This window comes from Chamaea fasciata, unplaced genomic scaffold (assembly GCF_029207755.1).
Source record: "Chamaea fasciata isolate MVZ Bird 193981 ecotype frontalis unplaced genomic scaffold, bChaFas1.0.hap1 SCAF_19, whole genome shotgun sequence".
NCBI classification, from domain to species: Eukaryota; Metazoa; Chordata; class Aves; order Passeriformes; family Sylviidae; genus Chamaea; species Chamaea fasciata.
The window spans coordinates 7,779,768-7,793,992 of NW_027094104.1; the positions used below are offsets into that span (position 1 = coordinate 7,779,768).

Below are 14,225 nucleotides of genomic sequence, written 5' to 3' on the forward strand. Positions count from 1 at the left end.
ATGTAGAGTACATATCACATAATGAGCCTATTATATAAATGTGTACAGTAATTATATAGAAAATATATGCTATATATATTATATGCATAGAATATATATATAAGGAGAAGGTGAAACTTGGCTAAACAAATATATATATGGAGAGAGGCATTTACATTTTGTTTAAATTTTTTTTGTATCTGTACAATATACATCTGAGCCTTTGCAGGTGGGAGAATGATGGGAGGTGACAACACTGTCGGGATCCATCCTCTGTGATCAGGATGGATCAGAGCGCCCCACAGTGCAGCAGAAATGAGGGTGTGTGACAGAAATCGCGTATCGCAGGGAAGGCAAACTGCATTAATTTAATCACCAGCATCGCCCCACATCCTCCCCTGGAGGGAAAGGTTTTTCCTGGCAGTTGTCTAAGTTGCTGTGCACTACCATCATCCCTTGGCCTGTGTCAGCTGGGAGTGAGGGAGGAGGAGGCCAGGTGGGCTTTGTTCAGGATATGGACGAGGTTCCCCTCCATGTGGCTTTCCAGCTGCCACAGTGCCTTCAGCAGTGACTCCCTGTCACAGACACAGCTAGGAGCTGCAGCGCTGTCATCAGCCCCCGCGCACTGACGCTTCATTAAAGGTTGTCTCTCTCAAACATCCTCAATGCAAATGAGACGGAATCGTCCATGTCCCCTCTGACTGCCAGCACTGCCCAAGGACCGGGATGGAGAGTTTTGTGTCCCTCCACCACACGTGGTGACACCTTACCTGTCCCTGCAGTTCCAGCCCCACATCTCCCTCCTGCTGTGCCTCCTGCAGGTCTTGAATTTGTCCCTTGTCAGAGCAGGGGCTATTCCAGCTCGGCTGTAGAGGGTATTCCAGCTCAACTCCCACATCCCAGCTCATTCCCCTGAGGCGAGGTGAGAGCTGACAGCATCAGCTGCCCAAGTTCACTCTGAGGAGGCAGCACAGCCAGGTGTGGGATTCCGATCAGGCCTCCAGGCTGGCATCATCCTGGGATGAATCCACAACATCTATGAGCTAGAGAGCCCAAACACCCCTCCTGGGCACCCCGAGCCCAGGCTGAGAGCAGTCACAGCACCCACGGTACAGGCAGTCACTCCTCACAAGTTGCTGCCTTTGTCTTTCAAAAAATTCGGTGGGAGCCAGACTTTTTGTGAGGTAGGAAGCTGGCTGCTTCCCGAAGTCCCTCCTGCACCCACCAGAGAAATGGCAGCTCCCAGGGGAGCCAGGGACATCCTGCTGCAGGGACACCCAAGCGGGGGGGGCATGCCCAAAGGGTGGGGAGGGAATCTTGCCACTGGAGGAGCCATGGCATATCCCTCTGCAGAGCACTCACCCTCCCACCAACTCCCTCCCAGAGACCTGCTGTTGCCCTTCTCTATAAAGCCCTTCCTTGCCTGGAATCAGGCATGTGGAGAAGGAAGGGCTGTTTATCCCTTTCCCAGCTGGCTCCTTCCTCAGCAGCCTCAGCACAGCAGCCCAGGGATGATGCTGTGGCCTTTGAGTGCTCTCAGTCTCTCCTCTGCCCTCCGGGTCCCCAGCACGCTCCTCCTGCCACCATTCCTGCTGTGCCATGAGGTGCTCAGAGCCATCCCAGCCACAGGGAACGATGGATCTCATCGGCATTGTCACTTCCCTGCCCTTTTCCCAGCTGCTGAGGCTGAGATACAACTTCGTAGGTTCTGCTACTGGGCAGCCGCCGGCACAGCAGACAAGGTGTGCACGCCTTGGAGGGGCTGCGTGTCCCAGATCCCCCCGTTCTGTGCTCTTGAGATTCCCCCGCGGAGAATCACTGGCTTCATCCCTGCGGGAAGAGGCCAAAGCCTGGCGGGGATGGCCCTGCGAGTCCCACCGGGATCGTTGTTGAAGCTGCAGGGTTGGGATCAGCCCCGGGAAGGGTGGCGGGCAGAGATCACGGTGTTATCACTGCCACAACCAGCCTTTCTCCTGCAAAGGGGAGCGACTCTGATTTCTCTGCGGGCTGAAGGTCACGCTCAGTTTTACAGCCAGGCAAAGGAGAAGAAAGGAGCAATTCTGTTTACTTAGAGAGTCATTAATATCCCAGCTCCTGGCATGTACAGAGGCAGCAGGAACCTCCCCCACAGAGCAGCAGAGAGCGAGGCTGTGCAGCCCTTTATTATTCCATTATCAGCCAAGCAGGATTAGGAGGGCGGGTCAGGGAACAGTGCCGGCTTTGAGCAGGTTTAGCTCCTTTCCAAAGGCTTATCCCGGCTCAGTCTCACTCTCTGGACTCGACTTACTTATTCTCTGTGCGGAGGGGTTTGAGTAATGCCGGGGAGAGAGTGGGCACGGGGTCACGGAGCTTTAATAGCCCAGCAGGCAAAACCTGGGAGGTTCCTTTAGGAGGAACTCATTTCATAAATTGAATTTCAGAGACCAGGGAGGGCAGTTTCTCAGCTCCGCCGACTCCTGCATTGCTCCCCAGGGAAAACCAAGCCTCGGCGCTGCTTTGTGACAGTTCTGTGCTCTGGACAACCCGGTGCTGGGGCGGGACAGCCATTCCAGGCGGCTTCCTGCAGAGCTGGACGAAGTTTCGCTCTTTATTCTTACCCAAGTTTCTCCCTGGAGCCCGGGTGGGGTGGCCGCAGCGTACCGATCCCAGCCCGGCAAGGAAGGAGGAGCCGTGGGAACTGAGGCAGCGAATCCCTCTTCTTCTTTCCCAGGCCAGGAATGGGGTCTGTGATGGGATGTTGTGTGCCCCGTAAGTAATTCCACTCTGGGAATGCTGCCCGCAGGCATCGAGCACCGCAGCAGGGATCACCCCTGGATCTGGATCGAGCCTCCCAGCCCAGCCCCAGCCTGGTGGTTCTCATTGCAGCCTCTGACTCACCTCCCAAAAATTCCTGCGCTCACATCATGGCAGGAAACCGCTACCGGGAAGTGGTAAAAGCCCTGGACGGCCTGAAATTCGGCTTCCCCCAGCCAAGGGGGAGATCAAACGGCAGGCTCTGGCCTCAGTCCCTCTGACGCCAGGGCTTGTCATCGGGGGGACGTCTCGGCACAAGTGGTGGGTGTGTGGTTCCTCCAGACTCAGCAGCTTTTTGCCTGGCGTTTGGGAGTGTTTTCCCCGAGGAGGCCTGAGCTCAGAAATATTTTTGAGCAAATTATCAGCTGGGAGGAATGAGCTCAGCTGGTCGGCATTGCTCAGGGCCTCCCGCTGAGCCCTGCGGTCCCGGGCTGTGCCGGCAGCTGCCGGGAGCTCAGTGGACGCTCAGCGTTGGGGAGCAGCCCCCAACAAGTTGCAGAGCCTAGCTGTGATTTAGGAGCTGCCACAAAAACCCCCTAAACTCCTTGGAGGCTGAGAATCCTCCCCGAGCCCTGAGAGAAGCTGGATTTTGGGGGAAATCTGCCACCCCTGGGTCATGGAGACAGGTAGAAGGTGCAGCCACTTTCCCGAGTTCTGCAGCGAATCAGTGGCAGAGCCCAGACCTGTGTCCTAGCTCAGGAGGGATGTGTTCCCGGTCACTCTCCTCCAGGAGATAGCTCTGTTAGTTCTGTCCCCTCCTGCTCTGTGCTGGCCCCCCGTGTCGGCCCCAACCCCACGGCTGAGAGGGGCTGATCCGCAGTCCCGGGGTTGGGTCTGCATGGAAACGGCTCCATCTCCGCACCGGCCGCTCCCGCAGGAGCTGCCTGGAAAGTTCCCACTGCTGCAGTCGGTGCCTGTCCCCCTGCCAAGCCTGCAGCCCTGCCAGCCCCGATGCAGCGCCAGCCGCGCTATTTCTGGCTCCACCTTGAGACATGTACCTTCAGCAGTGGGAGCGATGCTAAAAGAGATGGATTCGGGAGGAGTGCATCCCCCTCCCGTTCCCGTCCCCGGGTGGCTGCCGATAGGCGCAGCAGAGCGGGCAGGGATGTGGAGGAGCTGTGTGCCTCGAAGGGAAACGCTGCAGTTCATCTTGCAATAGAGGCACGTCCTCTGCACGCCTCCTCCGGGCTGTGATGGGGCAGTGGGACCCCGAAATTCGGCCTGCCCTGGCACCGAGAGCCCCAGGCTCTGCAGCAGCCCCGGGGGGTTATGGAAGGCTTGGGAAGCCCCCGTGCTCTGTGCTTTTCTTCCCCCATGATAACTCCCAGTGCAGATCAGCTCCTCCAGCAGCTGGAGGCAGGAGCAGGAGGAGCCCTGGGCTGGAAGGAGCTGGGGGAGGTTATTGATGTATTTAACCCTTGGCTTCTTGCAGAGCTCAAGACAAACCTTGTCTGCCTCAGTTTCCCCAAACTCAGGGCACACATCAACTTGCCCAGCGAACCCCGGGCACGGTGCATCAAACGTACAAACCTTCTCCGCCAAATGATGTCTGTGGAGTCTGGGATACCCTCCCTGGACAGGAGCAGGAGGGGTGTTTGCTCTTGAAGGGAGACTGGTGGTCGTGGCTGGACTGGATGCTCTGCTCCATGGGCGAGTCCCCTTTGCAGTGAGGAAAGAAGCGGGGGGATTCTCCATGGGCTGTCCCCCCATCACACCGGCTCCGTGCCACATCCCCACGTCGCATCCCGGCACTTCCTCCCACACACGCAGCCTGAGCAGCACAGTGCGGGCAGGAATGGAGCCCATCAGGACAAACCCGACCAGCAGTCGCCTGCCCACAGCCTGGGAGCTGCTGAGCACCCTTCGGGCTGCCCTTGGGGTCGAGGGGCCTCATTAAGGCTCCCATAATTAAGATAGCCCCAAACGACTGGTTATCAGCACGGGGAAGGAAGAGATCTCGCTTCCGCGTTAGACATCACATCTGGAGGCAAACAAGTGGTGTCCGTGTGGGACCGGGTTGAATCAGCCTGTGGCTGCGGAGAGCAAAGGGACCCGCCTGGGGCTGGTGGTGGCCGCCACATGGCATGGAGTGGGCATCCAAGGGTGATACAGCATCGGGTCAGTCTTCTGGGAAGTCCCCACAGACCAGAAGTGAGATGGAAAAGCCCTGTCTGTGTCTCTCCTGCCATCACAGAGGCTGAGCCTGTGCCAGTCCCATTCCCCATCTGAGACAAACCTGGCTGCAGCCCCCAGCTCTTGGCATCCCCACCATGCTCAGCCCTTCCCCAACCCTTCCTGCGCCCACTGCCAGCCCTGACACCTCGCAATGAAGCCACTCTCAGTCCCTTTCCCCACAGCATGAGCATGGCCAGCACAGCCTGGACAGGCATTCCACTCCTATTTAAAGCACAGGCTGGCAGGACGAAGGGGGATCCCTGCGGCCCAGGGACACAGGGCCTTGGACGGATGTAGCATGGTGAGGACAGAGCCCGAAGCAGCCTCATCGTCCCATGGCACCTGCCAGGAGCAGTGGGACAGCTGCTCTCACATCCTCCCAACACGACTCATGCCTTCCTGAGCGGAAATTGGGAGCGGGTTAGTCACCGAGAAGGGTGAGGGGCAGGTCAGGACGCTGCACTCCCCGGCATCCAGCTATTTCCTCCCATGACACCTTGCTGAGGAACCTCGGGGCTGTTTACAAACGCTGGACTGTGTCATGGCAGTGGCTGGGGAAGCGGCTGAGCTCGAATCTCACCCAGAATCAGCTGCAAGTGCTGCAGTTCCCAGCCCAAAAGTATCAGGGCTGGGAGCAGGTTTTTCCCCTCCGAGCATCCCTTTGTACCCACAGCGCCCAGGGAAGTCGTTCTGGAAAGTGCAATGCTCCAAGTCACAGCATCTCGGCTCTCCTCATAGGTCTGCTCTGGGAAAACAAGACTCAACCATGTTATCTGCCCAGCTGGTCATCCCATGCCCTCCCTGCAATTTCTTGGCCAGTTCCAGAAGGTTTATGCAGGGACAGAGGGCTCACTGCTAATTAAACTGCCCTAAGTGTGAGGAGTGATGCCTCCCTGAGGTGCAAGCTCAAGGTTACGACAGAGTTACATCCGTGGGGAATTGGTTGGCAAAAAATATCCTCATTGAGCTGGGCCAGACCCCTTGGAGCCCAGCAGTCCCTTGGGAGGGTGAGGTCAGTCCTGTTGCCAGCAAAAACTGCTGTCAATGGTTTTTGCCAGCTGCCGTGAACACAAAGCAGCTCCCAGCCTTCCTGGCACCCTCCAGACAAGCCCCCTGGGCTCTGTCCCCAGAACTCTGTGCCCCAAGGTGGGGTTCTCAGCACAGCCCACCTCCCTCCACGGGGCTTCATGCCCATAGCAACCTCCACCCCCCACGGATACCTGATGGTGAGCCACCAGTAATGGTAGGACATCCCTCTCCGTCCTCCCTCCTGGAAGCGTTCCCCGCCGTCTGCCAACTCTCCTCACCCCTCGCCGTGCCTCGATTTCTCCAGGCCCCTGCTTCACTCCTCTCGTGCTTGGAGAGATGTAGATATGGTACTAAAACGCTGTTCAGTCCAACGTGGGGGCTCCAGGGACACCTGCCAGCACCCATCCGCGCCTTGCTGGGTATGATGTGCAGGAACTGGGGCGGGGTGGCTGCCGGGTGCTCTGCCTCCCCTCTCCCGGCGTGACCGTGGGGTCTGTTCCTTGCCATCCCCGGCACCGTGAGAGCACCCACGCCAGACACCCACCCCGGCAGCGCAGAACCACCCGCGGAAAACCCACGGCGTCGCTTTGCCCCCGCCCGTCTGCAGAGCCGGTTCCCCCGCGGAGCACTGCCCCGAGCGCGGGGCGGCGCTTAGGGAAACTGAGGCAGCAGGCGGGGGGTGTGGGGGGTACCGGGCCGGCCCCAGGACGGGCCCCCCTCGGCGGAGGAAGAGGTGGCTGGGGGGGTGGGTGGGTTAAATTTTTATGAATGGGGCCGCCCCGCCTGCCATCGCCCGGCGTCAGCAGCGAGCGGCGGCGGGCGGCGCTCCCCGGTGCCTCCCGCTCCGCTCCGCGCCCGCTCCGCCGATGGCCGCCGGCCGCCGCGCTCCCCCGGAGCCCGGCGGGGGCCCGGTGCTACTTCAAGGCGTCTTCGGCGCGGGGCCGGCCCCCGGTGCCGCCGCCTGCTCGCTGTCCCTGACGGCCCGGGAGCTGCAGGTGCGGCGTGCCGGCGGCTGCCCGGGCGGCTCGGCCGGTCCCGACGCTGCGCTCCGCCTGGCCGACTGCGTGGGCTCGGCCGCCTTCCCCGCGGCCGCGGCCGCCGCCTGCTTCTCGCTGGTGTGTTACCCGCTGCGGGGGCCGCGCTGGGGGCCGCCCGCCCGCCAGCGCCTGGAGCGGACCTTCCGCGTCTCCCGGGGTCCCGACGCCGAGGGCAACCTGCGCATCGCCCAGGCCTGGAGCCGCCGCATCCGCGAGCTCGCCGTGCCCGCCGTGCCCGCGCAGGACGGTGAGTGCCGAGCCTCCCCCGCGCCCGCCCGGCACCGCTCCCCGCGGGGCTCGCTCCGCCGGCGCCGTGTGCGGCTCGGGGTCGCGGTCGGGGTCGTTCCGCCGCCGGGCCCCGGGCGGGACGGCTGTGCCCGGGCCGCGGGCGCTGCGCGGTGTCGCGGTCCTGGGGGGGCACCGGGGGGACGCAGTCGGGAGGTGACCCGCGTCCCCGTGGGGTCACTCGGACGCCCCCCTCCCTCCGCCCTCCCCCGAGTCTGGGGGGTGTCAGGGACATTCCCGCTCGCAGCCCCTGGCAGGGGTCGGTTGTTTCTCTCTCCTTTCACCCTTAATTTGAAGGGGCAGCAGGGACGTGGTCACACTACGGGGGCCCTTTGCACCCATCCCCTTCCCCCCCCCCCCCCCCATTACTCGCGTTCGATAACTCCAAAGCTCCAAAGGGCAGCATGATCTAAGGAAAAAAAAAGTAATCATTGCTGACGCAGGCAGGACGGGAGCCAGGCACTGTCCCCAGGAGGTCCCATCCATCACTTGGGATTTGGGGGCAGGCAGATCCCCCCAGGACCCCTGTGGTCCAGCGGGATCTCAGGGCAGCCTGGCGGGGTCTGTGTTTTTGATCCTGCTCCCCTCGGGAGCTGTCAATGTCTGGAAGGGGAGGGTGCTGCTCGGGGGCCGTGTCCCCCAGCTCCCGCAGGCAGGGCAGGGCGTGCTGGCAGATAGTTGAACATCTGAGCTGAGATTCAATTATATGCACTACTTCATTTATTTGGCTGTCCAGTCGCTCTGATCAGACTTGGAAATTAAGAGGCATGCGGTTAGAGGGATCCTGTCAAATCACATTTAGCCCAGCTCTTCCTTGCTTGGATTTTAAAATGCAGCTCTTTTTTTTACATGACCTGCAGCTACAAAACAACTTTGTGCCTGTCTTCCTAAAGAATTACAAAAAAATCCAGTGGAATGGGGTGAGGGCAGAACCAGTTTCCCAACTCTATTTCCAGCCTGAACTCTGCAACTGGAAGTCTCCAAGCGCTTTCCAACCCTCACCCTGTGAGCAGGCGGTGCGAAGGTGCCGGGGCAGGAGCAGCTGGTTGCACGCAGGGCCCTCGGGGGAGCATGGGGAAGGAGGATGGGAGAAGGCAGTGCGGAATTTTGCAGTCACTTTCCTCACTGGGGGCCATCAGGATTTGCAATCCGCCTCGCGCAGTTTGAGACAGAGCTAAAAATGCCCCTGGTCCACACCCTGCGCTCGCACGCGCCAGCAGAGAGGCCTGTGCGGGGCTGATAAGGCCGTGCTGGGAAGCTGCAGGTGAGTCTGTGCAGAGAGTCCTGTCACCTCGTCCCCATGGGGAGGGGACCTGGGGAGCCACCAGCGATCCCATCCTGGTGCTGTCGCAGCTCCAGCATCCTCTGGAATAAAAGCCCTGAGGAGTGCTGCAGCAGGGATGATTCCCCCTCCTCGTTTCACCCCAAGGGATAAACAGAAAATCCCTCAGCAGCTGATAACCCCAAAGCTGGGGCTGCCTGCAGCGTGTCCCAAGCTGCAACTCTCCAGGAGGGAACAAACTTCGCCCAGGCTTGTGTCCCAAAAGGGAAATCCAGCCCCAGGAAGCTCAGCCCCAGCCTTATTCCGCCTGGCACGCTTGCTCTTTGTGCCCAGAGAGTTTCCAGAAGGATGCGGGGATGCAGTGGAGTGGCTTGGGCTGCAGACAGCAGAGCTGTGGCAGTGTGGTCCCAGCCTGAGCACTGCCAGGACACGTCACATGGGAGGATGTGGGCAGAGGGAATGAAGCAGAGTTTGTGGCAGTAGCTGGAGCCCCTTCCTCCTGCTGACTCAGATTCTGCTCTACTCAGCATTTGGGGCTGAAAGCGACCACACTGTGCTGGGAAGTGGAATCTTGCTGGGATGCCAGGGACTGGCCGGTGTTGTGCAACAGGAAGGGTTGGATGGGTCAGGATGCTGCTGAAATCTGTCTCCTGTGCATCACCATTGCTGGGCTCCAGCTCTGATCCAGCATCCTCCAGTTCCACCACAGGGCTGAGCCTGGTGCTGCTGTTGTCAGCAGTCCCACACTGGGATCACTTCTGTCACTGCTCACAGCCTGGCACCAGCAATCTGTCCCTTGGGAGGGCGTCATGGCATCCCTCTGTGCCCTGAGCGGGGTTTGTTTTCCCCCTCCAGCCAAGGAGCTGATCCTTGGGGTCCCAGCCTTTCCCCGCTGCCCAGAGGAGGCCACAGGGCTGCACCCACAGGCCTGGGCAGGATTTTTAGGCAAGACTCAGCTGCAGTTCCATGTGTGTGTGAGAAATTTTGTGCCTGGTTAACACTACGGGGTTAAAAAGAACATTTAGGCTTTTGAAGTGCCTTTCGCTTTTGCTTTTCAATATCCAGGGCTTGAGGGGGGAAAGGGAGAGAAAAGTCCCCCAGAGAGAAAGCAGCTGGGGCTTGGGCTCAAGCCCTGTGTGGGTGTTTGTCTGCATTTTCTTGCAGGAGATTTAGTCCCTGTGGGGACCGGGGAAGCTCTGAAGGGCTCGGAGCAGGGTCAACCCAGACCTGGGGTTGCTTTTTGTTATCCCTGACTCAAGCTGGAGTGGCCTCTCCTCTGGGTGCTTCACTGCTTCCCCCGAGGGCAGCTGGCCTGTGTCTGGAACCCACTGATAAGGGGCTGGGGAGGGTGGTGGTGGGGGGAGCTGCTGGCCGTGGGCAGCAGGGGGGACAACCAGCTTGGAGCCAGCACCCAGAGCCAGCCTGGAGCCAGTGCCCAGAGCCAGGCTCAGCCCTGGGCCTCTCACAGACAGATCTCCATTGTGGACTCGGTGGCAGGTCCCAAGCTGCTGGCAAGGGAACAAGGAGGTGTCCTGTAGGGTCACAGCACCACTGGGTCCATCCATGGGGCCAGGAAATAATCCTGGTGGTGATGAAGTCAGCAGAGCTCTGTGTGCTCCCAGGGCTGGGACAGGCATGGAGATGGGATGCTCCAGTCCCACCTCCCTCCAAGCAGATTGTGGAACACATGGCCATGACTGGTGTGATGCTGGGTGTCACCCAGGGGAGGTGACACGTGTGGTGTTCTCCATGGCCCCACGTTCACCTCTGCCCACCACTGTGGGTGGCAGGAGGGGTTTAGTTGTAGAACCGCAGCTCGTGTGTTCAAACAGCTCAAATCACTGCATGTGTACCGATGAGGTGGGGGCACCCCCAGTGCCAGGGGGCTCAGAGGGGATTCCCGGTCCAGGAGAGTGCTGAGAAAGGCCTCTGCTGTCCTGACTCAGCAGCTTTTCGTGCTGAGTCAGCAGGTGCAGCCTCACGCTGGGCCCATGTGCTGGGATGGGCACCCACACCCCCCTGGGCCCAGGTCACAGCTCAGGGGGCACAGAGCTGGTGGGGACATCCCCAACAACCCCAAAACTGGCTCCTCCCTGCAGAGCCAGCGATCTCCAGAGGTGCTGAGGGAGCCTGAGGCTGCTGCACTTCCTCACTTCAGGGCTCGGGGTGCCCAGCTGCACCCTGGGCTCCTGCCCTCCTCCTCCTCCCTGTGCCTCCCTCACAGGGAAGCTCAGTGGCCTCCCCTTGTCCTCCTGCATGGGGACCACTGGCCTTGGGGAAGGAGAGGCTGGAAGCAGCTGGGGAGGCAGGGGGATGGGACCCCTGCCAGGATTGTAATTACAGCCCGGCAGAGGCCCTCCAAGGCGAAACCTGAGCCCCGTGGGGAGCAGGGGAAGCAGGAGTGTCTCTGCCAGCACAACTGTCTGTCCTGGCCCTGCTCCATCTGGGTGGATGCGGGGAATTGGGACCTGGAGTTCTCATCCCCCCACTCTGGTATGGCTGGAGCGCTGCAGGGCTCCATCCTGGGTGTGAACATCTCTGCTGATTGCAGGGGAGCTCAAATGAGATCCTGCAGGCCCCCGTGTCCTGTCTCTGCCACCTCCCCAGCATTCCCAGCAGGGACCCTCCATCCCTGCTCACCCCTGTTGCCTCTGGGTAGGGATGCAGCCCAGGCAGTTTGTGAGGATGGGGGAGGGCCAGTTCCCTTTTCTCTTTTGGTAAATGCTGCCCTGGCTGGCAAAGCCCTCCCAGGGCAGGGCCATGACCCAGCACCCTGAGCCCCCTGTCCCCCCCAGGTGACAGCTATGGGGTGCTGCCCCGGCCCTGCCGTGCGCTGGTGCTGCTGAACCCCCAGAGCGGCTCTGGCCGAGCCCTCGATGACTTCCAGGCTGTGGTGCAGCCCATGCTGGCCGAGGCAGACATTACCACCACTGTCTTCGTCACTGGTGAGTCCATGAACAGCTCCTCCTCCTTCTCCCTTCCCTGGGATCCTACCTGGGCCCTGCCACGTGGGGATGCGTTCCTCCAAGGGCCTCTGACTCTCTGCATCAGCACAACTCCGGGTCCTATAGGATGTAGCACTTGAGGAGTGACTGCCTTGCCCCCTGCTGGGGTCACCATCTGGGGCTGGGGTCACTGTCTGGGGGTGGCAGCAGGAAGGGCAGAGGGATGGAGGGCGATGCTCCAAATCTCTCCACTTTCCCCAACAGAAAGAGCCCACCATGCCCATGAGAAGGTGCGAGATGAGGACCTGTCGCAGTGGGACACGTTGGTGGTCATGTCTGGGGACGGGCTGCTGTTCGAGGTGAGGGGCGCCTTGGGGCTGGGCAGAGAGCTGGGAGAAGGGGGTGCCTGGGGCAGGAGCCAAGCTCTGAGTCACAAAGTCAGGCAGGGAATGGCAAAGAAGAGATGGCACCAAGCTTGGGGCAACGCAGGCGTTGCCTCTGTCCTGCCCTGGGCAGGAGCACCGTGGGCTCTGCTCCCCCCAGGCTGGGCAGGGAACTCTGGGTTCCTTGGGTGCCACAGGCTCCTTCATCCCTACAGGTGGTGAATGGGCTGATGGAGCGTCCAGACTGGAAGGAGGCCATGAAGAAGCCGCTGTGCATCCTGCCAGGAGGCTCTGGGAATGCCCTGGCTGCCTCTATCAATTACTACGCAGGGTGAGTCCCAGCCCCGTGGGGCACCCACTGCCCCCCTGCAGGGCTGCACTGAAACCAGGCAGGGATGAGGGAAGAGAAAGGCTGTGTGGGGCTCCAGCCCAGGGAGGGGGGCTGGGATGCTCAGGGGGGCCTGGCGGGGTCCTCACTCCCCGAAAGCACAGCCCCATCTGTGAGCAAGGGATTAATCCCTGTGTATCCTACTCCCCCCACTCCTTTTCTCTGGGCTCAGAGGCTGGTAAAGCTTTGACCCGAAGGACCCACTCCAGGCACAGCCAATCCCACTGTGTGGGGGCCCCAGGATTGCCCTGGCTCAGTTCCCTCTTTCAGGAACTGGTTTATCCCTCCCATCCCCAGCAAAACTACCCCCAGCAGCTGTTCCTGAGGGACACTGTCACCCAGCTGGGGACACGTCCTAGCCATGACACAAGGGTGAGGTCTGCAGGTGGATGCTGGGGCACCAGGAGGGGTCCTGAGCTCCAAACTCACCCTCTCCATCCCTCACAGCTACGACCACGTCGCCAAGAAAAAGCTGCTGACCAACTGCACCTTCATCCTGTGCAAGGGGCTGCACACGCAGATGGACCTGGTGTCGCTGAGCACGGCCTCGGGCAAGCGCTTCTTCTCCTTCCTGGGCTTCGGGTGGGGCTTCATCTCGGACGTGGACATCGACAGCGAGAAGTACCGCTGGCTGGGCAGCGCCCGCTTCACCCTGGGCACCCTGCAGTGCCTGGCCAAGCTCAGGGTGTACCAGGGCCGCCTGTCCTACCTGCCCATGGCCACAGAGCAGGGCAGCTCCCCGGCACCCCGGGACCCCCAGGCGCCTGTCACCAACGGCCACATCCCGCAGCCGGCGGGGACGGAGGCGCCGGGCTCCCCGCCCCCCGACTCGCTGCTGGCGCCGCTGGGCCAGCCCGTGCCCGCGCACTGGACCGTGGTCCCCGAGGAGGAGTTTGTCCTGGTCTACGCCATCTACCAGTCCCACCTGGGCACCAACCTGCTGATGGCACCGGCGGCCCGGCTGCACGACGGCTGCATCCACCTCTTCTACATGAAGGCCGGCATCAGCCGCGTGACGCTGCTGAAGCTCTTCCTGGCCATGTCCAGGGGGACCCACCTGGACTTGAACTGTCCCCACCTGTGCTACGTCCCTGTCCGGGCATTCCGCCTGGAGCCGCGAGTGGCCGCGGGCATCATGACAGTGGATGGGGAGGCGCTGGCCTGCGAGCCCGTGCAGGGCCAGGTCCATGCCCGCCTCTGCCGCGTCCTCAGCGGCTCCTGAGCTCCCCGTTCGCCCTCCCTGCGGCGCTGAGCTGCCGGCACGGCCCGGCGCGGGGGTGGCAGAGCCTTCCTCCCACTCAGGAACCCCTCCTTCCATAGCAATAGGTCTTGGGGGGGGCGTGGGGCTCATCCCCTCGCTTGCCCCCACGCTTAGCTTTACCCCCCCCTTGGGACGGCCACCAGTGCTGTTCCAAAAATGAGCCACAAAGCGCCGTCAGGTACTCGGTGCCGGCGAGATGCCAGCGTGTTTTATCCTGGTACGAGGTCCCGGCCCGCAGGCGGCTGCGCCGGCACAGCCCCGTCCCCTCCCCGGCTCGGACGCACACGGTGGCATTGCTGTGTCCCCGCCCCGGAGCCAGTGCCACCCCCAGGGAGGGTCAGGACCAATAGATCTAATACAATAAACTGACTTTTTTAAGAATGTTTCTACCCAAAGCTTCCTGTAGAAGCGGAGTTTATTCTTGTGAGAAGTACAAAATAAATACCTAGCGTTTGGAGAAAAAAAAAAAAAAAAAGAAAAGAAAAAAAAAATCCTTCCTGGGTTTTGAATCCGAGCTCACGGCTGCTGTCAGGGGCTGCGCTCACCCACGGCAGGACAGGTTTAGCTCAGCACCGCAGCCCTTCGCTCTGACATCCTGAGGCCAGGGGCAGCACTGAACGAGGGGCCCCGGCGATGCTCCCAGGGGGGATGCTGAGGACGCGGGGCAC

At 61.1% G+C, this 14,225-nt stretch overlaps 1 protein-coding gene and 1 long non-coding RNA gene across 3 annotated transcripts; one reads left to right on the top strand and one right to left on the bottom strand.

The window, feature by feature from the left end:
- Positions 1–31: 31 nt before the first annotated feature.
- LOC136299108 (uncharacterized) lies at positions 32–6,606 on the bottom strand. Its single transcript, XR_010723439.1, has 3 exons — positions 4,303–6,606; positions 2,857–3,103; positions 32–2,703 (listed from the first exon to the last, which is right to left on the bottom strand). It is a non-coding gene; the product is annotated as an uncharacterized lncRNA (long non-coding RNA).
- A 119-nt stretch (positions 6,607–6,725) lies between these two features.
- On the top strand, positions 6,726–13,952 carry SPHK1 (sphingosine kinase 1). 2 transcript variants are annotated; one of them, XM_066200430.1, is made up of 5 exons: positions 6,726–7,260; positions 11,376–11,525; positions 11,790–11,884; positions 12,124–12,239; positions 12,744–13,952. In XM_066200430.1, the coding sequence occupies exons 1-5, from the start codon at positions 6,741–6,743 to the stop codon at positions 13,516–13,518; spliced, it is 1,656 nt and encodes a 551-aa protein (XP_066056527.1). In that variant the 5' UTR covers positions 6,726–6,740; the 3' UTR covers positions 13,519–13,952. The 2 variants fall into 2 exon arrangements, with proteins under 2 accessions (XP_066056527.1, XP_066056529.1); XM_066200432.1 differs by lacking the exon at positions 6,726–7,260 and adding an exon at positions 8,545–8,562.
- The last annotated feature ends 273 nt before the right edge of the window (positions 13,953–14,225 follow it).